The 8,154-nt window shown below is 60.1% G+C and overlaps 1 protein-coding gene across 1 annotated transcript in view; it reads right to left on the bottom strand.

Moving 5' to 3' along the window:
* Nucleotides 1–7,137: 7,137 nt before the first annotated feature.
* DLX3 (distal-less homeobox 3) overlaps nucleotides 7,138–8,154 on the bottom strand; it is a 3,357-nt gene continuing 2,340 nt past the window's right edge. Inside the window, exons 2-3 of the mRNA XM_004707064.1 lie at nucleotides 8,069–8,082; nucleotides 7,138–7,517 (exon numbers count right to left, since the gene is read on the bottom strand). Coding sequence (XP_004707121.1) covers nucleotides 7,138–7,517; nucleotides 8,069–8,082 — 394 coding nt within the window. The remainder of the gene's footprint in view (nucleotides 7,518–8,068; nucleotides 8,083–8,154) is intronic.

The raw sequence follows: 8,154 nt of genomic DNA, 5'->3' as shown, positions 1-8,154 counted from the left end.
TCACAGGGGCAGGTCCACACTGTCCTGAAAGGTCGCCATGAGTCAGAATTGATTCAATTACAATGAGGGTTGTTTCTGTTTTGTTTTGAGAACTCCCTAGGTCAACTGAGGAGTTTCCTGACTGCCCACGTGACAACACGTTTGTTGAGATGCCATCTTTGTGCGCAGCTTTGTGGAGTCTTCGATATGCTCTTCCACCTCCTCAACCACCTTGCGAGACGGATGTGATCAGCCACTTTATAGATGAAGGAAAGTGAGGCTCAGAGAGGGCAAGTGACTTACCTGAAGTTACACAGTTAGCAAACAGCTGAACTAGGGTTTGACCTCGGGTGTGTGCACGTATGTGCCAGGGTATCCGGATGTGTGTGTTCAAATTCACGTGTGGATAAACCTGGTGTCCCTTGGGTCTAGAGAGGAGTCGGTTTTAGAGACATGGCATGATGGAAGGCCCATGGGCCAGGGGCTCCAAAGGTCTGCCATACTTCACAATCATGGGGGAGGGCACTTAGGGGAAGCTCCTGGACCACTCTGGGCTCAGTGATCTCACCTGTGAAATGGGATAAGCGTGACTTTGGCCTTGCTAGGCAGTGGTGCGACCTGCATGGGAGGCCTTGAATGGGAGCTCTGGGCAGAGTGCACAGGCAGTAGGGGCCCAGTCTGAGCTTGGGGACACCTTTCTCCTGCTCCCCTGCTCCTCTCTCGGGCCTCCTAGCTCCCTGGACTGCCTCCTCCACCTCCCCAGCCCAGGGCTTGCCACCCTCCCCAGCCCACCCCTATCCTGGGCTCAGGGCAGGCTCAACAGGCCCCAGGGGTGGGTGGGGGGCAATGCCACACGCATTGCACGACATGGCCAGGCACCCGCTGTGCACAGGGAAGGGCACGCACAACACTGCCTTTTGCCAGGTGCTGGCTGAACTGCCCAGGATGGGGGGACGCCCCCTCCCCTGCCCCAGCTCATCTCCAGTGGGTGGAGTCTCCGTCCCTGCTTACTCAGCAGCCTTCCAAGCCTCCTCCCATTTGCCCCAGGGGACAACCCAGAAATTTGAGCCTCAAGGGCCCCCCCCCCAACACGCCCCCCTGGTTCCTGCTGCCCTGAAGGGGCTTCCGTCCAGGGGGTCTATCTGGACAGAGAGATCTGCAGCTCTAAGTTCCTCCTTCTGCTCCCTGTTCTGAGCAGGGGGCCCCAGACTCCAGGTCTCTACCCTGTGCGTCTTGGGCCCCAGAGCGTCTTTCCCAATCCCACCCACCTCCAGGAAGCCTGGGCCATCATTTGTGCTGCCCCTCATTGGCTGAGTGACCTTGGGCCAGCTGGTTCCTCCTCTCATCAGAATAGATGATGCAGAGGGAAGGGGCAGTCACTCCGTGGCTGACCAAGAACAGCGATTGGGTGCAGACGCTCAGGGCCCATCTCCTCTAACCCCCAATAGCCTAGCCCTAGAGGGGGCAGTAATCCCCTCCTCGGCTTCCAGTCTCTCATCCAGTGGGCGTGGGAGCTGGTGCTGGGAAAGAGACGGTGCTTCCAAGAGGTCCACTCTCGGTGCCTTCCACTCGCTACTCCAGCCCGAGTTAGACAGGGGAAGGGGCTCTCCAGGTGAACAAGCCTCGCCCTCATTCCCTTGCCCCAGTTCAGACCCTCCCCAGCTCCGCCCCCAGGGACCTGGGTATGAAAATGTTCCAGGCCCCAGGCTTCTAGTCTAGAGGCCCTCCCCAGGGTGGACATAAAACCCCCCTCCGTCCGTGTGGTCTCCACCTAGTGCCATGGATGGGGACGATGCAAGCAAGCAAGGGGGCCAGAGACCTGGCAAGAATCGTTGAGTCCCAGTGACAAGCCTGGCCAAGGGCCAACAGGGCAAGACAGGCCCTGAAGACCCAGGCTGGGGGCCAGGGACCGTTGTTTCCCTGAGGAAGTGGCCTAAGGCTTCTGGCAGAGGGGTGCTGGTCCCCTGCACTCTGTTGGCCGTGAGTGAAGACTGAGGTTGGCCTTCCTCAGTTTTCCCCGCCCCAGCCATCTCCCCAAAGCCTCCCACCTGCTCCCTCTGCCCCAGATGACCATGCCCCCCCCCCACTCCTCCTCCTGGCCCCCTTCCCTGGGGCCGGGGAAATTCATCTCTGAGCACATTTTGGCTTCTGAGTCTCCCAGTCACAGGCTGCTGGGTGGTTGGTAAACAGCTTATTAAGGTGATTAATGCTGCAATTAAAGCGGGAAAAACAGAGGCCAGGGTGCTGGCTGAAGGCTCCCCACTGCCCCACTCCCCTCCCATTCCCTCAGGGTTTGGTTGATGCAACTCCACTTCTCTAGCCAGAACCCTCAGCCAGGGGCAAGACCCTGGGGGGTGGGGACTGAGCCTCACCCCAGTTGTCTAGAACCCCCCTTCCAAGAGCATCTCTGGGCAGTAGCTATGTGGGGCTGGGTGTGTGTGTCAGTGGTAGTGATGGTGTATTGCCAAAAGGGTGGGGGGATGAAGGGTCTTTCCCTAGTGCCCAGATCCCTGGAAGGGAGGGGGCTTCAGAGACAGAGTTAGGGACTATCCCTCTCACCCACTCCCCACAGGAAGGGCAAGGGCTCTCTCCTCAAGCTCAAGGTGTCAGGCAGCCCCTAGCATGCCCGTTAGCCGGGGACAGTGGGACCCCTGACCCTCGCTGAGTCCAACACAAGGTCAGGGAAGGATTTAGGGCATTTGCCCTGCCTTCAGCAGCGGCCCTAGCTCACTCCGGTCCGGCTCTCCCGCCCATGCAGGACCATGCAAGTCCCAGAGAAGGCAGGGGCAAGTTCCCCAGAACCCCATCTCTACCTGTCATGAACTCGTCCTTCTTCCCAGGCTTAACTCAAAGGCCACCTCTCCCAGGAAGACTTCCGGGGTTTCCTTCCCACCCAGCACCCCCCGACTGCCCCTGCCTTCGTGCGAGCAGCATAGGCATTCTGGGTACACCCACCTCTGGGCCCCTCTCTGGTGGCTCCTCCAGCTGGCCTTGGAGCTCCCAGCATAGAGGCTGTGTCCCCCTTTACTGGGCTGGGGTCCCCCGCCTGGGGCAGTCCTTTTCTGAGGGCACTTGGAGGTTGGTGGCTCAGTCAATATGACAAGTACTGCTTGGGGCCCGGGTCTGAGCTGGTGGTGGGTGGAGCTGGATGGGGCAGGAGGCAGGCACCATGCTGAGAAAACAACCCCTGCCACCTAGGTCTCAAGGGCACCTTCCCTTCCCTGAGCAGCACACTCACCACACACTGGGCACCTTGCTAAGCATTTTACTCACATTATCCCACTTAATCCTCCCCATAGCCTTGTTGGATAGGGCACATTATCCTTACGTTACAGATGAAGAAACTGAGGCCAGAGACATGCAGTGACTGGGTCAAGGTCACACAGCCAGTAAAGTAGGCTTCTGAGCCAGGTCAGCTGACCCCAGGAGCACATTCCGAACCACCGCATTAGGCTACTCCTAGGAGCAGGCCTGGGGGGAGAAGCCCAGCCTGCCACCTTTCATGGAGGGAACAATTGGCTGTGGGCACTCCTGTTCTGCAGGGGGGTGGGGGGACCCTCTCAGAGATGCAGACAAGCCCCCTCCATGTGGAGGAGCACACATGCCCCAGACAGACCTGTGTCCCCTTCTCAGCCCTGCCACAAGAACCTGACAGACCCCTAACCTCTCTCTCCGAGCCTCAAGTTCCTGATAAATGCCAGAGGTTTGGGGGGCAGTGACCTGCAAAACAGACTGAGGTTCCCTAGGCAACCCCTCCTTCTTCCCCAAAGGCTGCCAGGAGGCAATGGGTGCATCCAACAAACCCCTAGTGAGGATGGGTGAGGCAGCTCCCGCTGGGCCCCCAACCAAGGACCAGCCCCCCTCCCCAGGGGCAGGCCTTACAGCACAGCCTGACTTGCCTGGGGGTGAGGAGAGGAGGAAGGGGAGGTAAGGGTGGGGCTGACCCCCTGGGGAGGTCACCCGGGCAGTTAATCCAGCCTGACAGAGCAGGGATGAGCAGGGAGGAATTAGAAAGCTTACAACATCCTTTCATCCCGCAGCCGCCTGCCCGCCCAGCCTCCCTCCTTCCTTCCTCTCTTTCTGCCCATTTTTCCCTCCCCCCCCCTGCTGGCAGCCCAGCCCTAATAAAATGCAGTGTCTCCAGCAAGTCTGCCCGGCTGCCGCCTCGCTGCTCCTGCCTGCACGCAGCCCTCAAACCAACTGCTCAGTTCAGCCCCGCCTGGCAGCTGCCACCTTAACCCTCGCCAGCCCGGCTGGCGTCCGTGGGCTGCAGGCCCTCCTCCCTTCCGCCTCCCTCGGGCGTCGGGGCGGGTGGGGCAGGAGAAGGCCTGCCTGCTGAGAGGCCAGGGCGTGGAGTAGGGACTGGGGGGTCCCCACAGCTCTGGATCCGTGCCCGCAGAACCCCACACTCACTCCTCTGACTGTAACCGTCTAACAAGTCCCTTATGTGAACTGGAGACTGGCTCCTGCCCGCCTTGCCTCTTCACATGCCTTGGTGCAGCTCGACAGCCCGCCCCCCCTTTCGAGGTCAACAGGGTGCGGATATTCTTCCCATAGGACAGATGAGGAAACTGAGGACCCGCCAGGGAGGTGCCAGGCTGGGCTGGGTCACCTAGCTGCTGCTCATGGGGGCTGGTGCTACTGGGTTAAGATGGGTGGGGAGGAGGGGGCCCTCCCAGACCTTCTCCAGCACAAGAAGCCACCTCTATCTGCGTGTGGGTGATGCTAGTGGGGGCTCAGGTGTGTTGCCACCTCCTCTGTGTCTGCATGGCAGTGACATGTCGGTCTCAAGTCCTCAGAGTCCCAAGGATGTGTGTCTTGGTGCGCATGTGCACGCACGTGTCTATGGGGAGCATGTGAGAGATGACTCTGTTCCCTCTGTCTGAGCCCTGGACGTATCCCTCATGCTCCAGCTCCCAACCCGTGGCCTTGCGCAGCCCGGAAGTTGGGGAGATGCAGCCACACAGGCCCAGGCAGCCATGGGCAGCTGCACGAGGGCTCTGAGTCAGGGTGAGAGCCACCCCTCCCGCCCCCTCCCCCCCAGACAGCCCAGAACCCACCTCACCTGGTAGTCCGCAGTCGGCGGCCTGTTTGCTTCTGTCCCCAGCATGGCTCCCAGCAGCCTGGGGTCCCTGCCAGCTGCTGGAGCAGTGGTGTCCCCTGCCTAGGCCCCACCCTCACCCCAAGCTGAAAGGGAGAGACAGGAGGGTGAGGGGCCAGGGAGTGCCTGGGCGTGGAGACAGGGGTTTACACGCGTGTGCAAGCATGTCTACGTGTGAGTTCAAGATCAAAGAGCAGCCCTGAGGTGACCTGGCGGCGGCGGCAGGGGCAGCGGCAGCGGAGGGCAGCTGCCTGGCAGGGAATGCCAAGCCGCCCAGCAGAGTGGAGTGAGGGAGGCCACTGCCGACAGCCTCAAACCCACCCAGACCCACCCAGGCTGGGGGTAGCCACAGCGTCTCCAGCACTGCCACCTGAGGCCAGCCTAGCCCAGCCGAGGAGCCGAGAATCCCAAGGTTGCTAGGACCAGGGCCATTTCTCCCAGGACCCTGCTGGAGTCTCCAAGCAATCTCACTCCCAAACACCCTCCCGGACTCCCAGGCCCTTTCCCTGAGGCCCCTCCCGATAGCTGCCTGCCACCAACCTCCAATTCAACAAGCCCAGGAGTTGTGTCCGTCTTTTTATTAACATTATATATAAAGATGGGTCCAGTAAGAAAGCAGAAATGGGCAGGCTGGGGTGAGTGGGAGTTGGTTTTGTTCCTGTTCCCCTGGAGCGGGACTCTTCAAGACCCACCGCCTCTGCCCCCCTATGTCCCACCCACCTCGAACCCAGCCGGAGCCCAGTCCTCTTTCTCTAACTTGCATGTTGCTCTGTCCAGGAGGACAGGGTCCCACAAGTGGGAAACCACAGGAGGGAGGAGGCTACTTCTCTGTGCTGCTCTTAAAAAAAAATACATACTATATATATATATAGCTCCCGCTGCTGTCCGCCGCCCCTTGGCTTCCAGGCTATGCCCCATGGGGGCGGGGGAGCTTTGGGGAGCTGTCTGGGTAAGGGAGGGGCAGGTCCAGCAGGCAGCGGTCCCCTCACCCCTAAAGGCACCACATGATCACCCTCCCCTTCTCCCCGCCCTGCCCCTCACCCCCCTGGTCTCCATCTCAGTGGGAGCAATCTGCTTCCAAGGCCACCGGAAAGGGGGTGCTGGAAGTTTTTGTCTGTCTCCTAGGAGCTCTGGGGTTTCGCATCCAAACTGCCAACTTACTGGAGGAGAGGAAGAAGGGGGTGGGGGCTGAGCCGAGGTGCCCAAGAGGAGATTTGGTCCTATCTGTTAACAATGCCCTTTGTTTTCCTCGTGTTTAACAGCTTTTTAAAACCAACATTGTGCAAAGTCCTGTACATAAAAGAAGCACTTGGTCCTTAGGCAAGGTGTGGGGGACTCTGTCTGAGCCCCTCTAGGCCCCCCCACCCCTGCCTGGAGTGAGGACAGAGCTCCTTAAAGGCACAAGATTCACAACTTGAGGGCAGGGGTGGGGGTGTCTTTGGTTTAACCCTCTATCCGATCCTTAAGTGAGGGCTAGAGGTACGGGGCTCATTCAGACACCACCCCCGGAGGGAGGCCCAGTCACCATGTCCGATGTCATTTCAGTGGAGGGGTCACTCAGGAAGGGAAGGTCACAGATGGCTGAGGATGAAGCAGGACGGGCAGGTCTCAGGATCCCATGGTGGAGCTGGCGCCCCAGCCAATGCATATGACCAGCCACACGCCCCATTCTCCCCCAGCCCCCAGTCCAGTCTGAGGCACAGGTAATAAGTTTCAGAAACAGCAAGGTGATGGGCATCATGGGAAGTTGATCCAGGTTCCTGGAGCAAAGGGGGAGCGGCTGTCCCAGCCGGCTGGGGGTGGGGGACAATGCCCCACTCTCTCGAGGGGCACTCCAGCACCTGGGCAGCTGGTGGGAGGTTCAGAGGACATCCTTGGTCCATGCAAATTTCATCTGGAAGGGCTTGAGTCCCTGGAGGAAGGGGCAAGGGAGGGTGAGAGGGGGGTTCCCCTCGCCCCACCTGTGCCCCTCCATGATTCCTGAGTGTCAACTAGGACGGAGGCACCTTCTGCCTGGTCCCGGGGTCCTTCGTGGGGGTTCAGGCCAGGTGGGCTACTCAGTACACAGCCCCAGGGTTAGGCGGGGGCCCTGGGGAGGCATGGTGCAGGGTGGCCGGCTGAGGCGGCTGCTGCTGTAAGTGTGGTCCACTCAGGTTCTGGGCGTGGTACCAGGAGTTGGTGGGGTCATCCAGGTAGCTGGGGGAGGCGCTGTATGGGAGCGGCGGGGGCAGCTGGCTGCGGGCAGGGGCTGGCGTGGAGTGGGCAGAGGTGTCCCAGAGGGCAGGCGATGGTGGTGAGTTGCAGGCCATAGAGTCGCTGTTGTTGGGGCTGTGTTCCAGGGGCACCTCCCCATTCTTGTAGAGCTTCTTGAACTTGGAGCGACGGTTCTGGAACCAGATTTTCACCTGGGCCGGAGGGAAACAGGGTGGTTGGTTAGCTTCTGAGGGGGGCTGTGGGGAGCCCCCGCCTGGAGCTCTCGAGGGCCAGCGCCCCAAGTCACACCCCAGAGACAGGCAGAAGCCAGACATCCTGACCCCCCGACTCCAGGCCAGCATCATGTTCTAACCTGGGCGGGACATTGGCCAGTCTAAGTTCTGCTCTGCCACTTCCTTAGGGTGTGACCACGGGCAAGTGACTGACCCTCTTTGGTTCTGAGCTTTTGGCCTACAAAACCGGCGTGGACACCAGCACCAAGCTCAGAGGGTCATTACGAAGCTCAAACTAGTTCAGACATATAAAGAACGCAGACCAGCCTGGCACTTAGCAAGGCTGCCCAGGCAAGGGTGGGCAGCGTGTGGCGTTTTGGTCACAAGAGACACTCATAGGCAGAGCTGCACAGATACACAAGGACAAACACACGCCCACATGCACATCTCCCCGAGCAGCCACCAACCCTCTCTTAACTCCACCCGACTGTAAAGACACACATGGGCGCAGACACCCAAAGCAACACCACTGCCAGGAGCACCCACTACATGCACTTGGGACCGAGAGAAGCCCTCCTGACCTGGGTTAGCTGAGAGGCAGGTGAGCCATGCTTCCCCAAATTTCCCTTGGGGTATATCCCCCCTCCC

Source organism: Echinops telfairi, unplaced genomic scaffold (assembly GCF_000313985.2).
Source record: "Echinops telfairi isolate 266 unplaced genomic scaffold, ASM31398v2 ScPeMD7_7458;HRSCAF=8496, whole genome shotgun sequence".
NCBI classification, from domain to species: Eukaryota; Metazoa; Chordata; class Mammalia; order Afrosoricida; family Tenrecidae; genus Echinops; species Echinops telfairi.
Note: the sequence above shows the minus strand (reverse complement) of the source record. Positions and strands in the feature narration are given on the sequence as shown.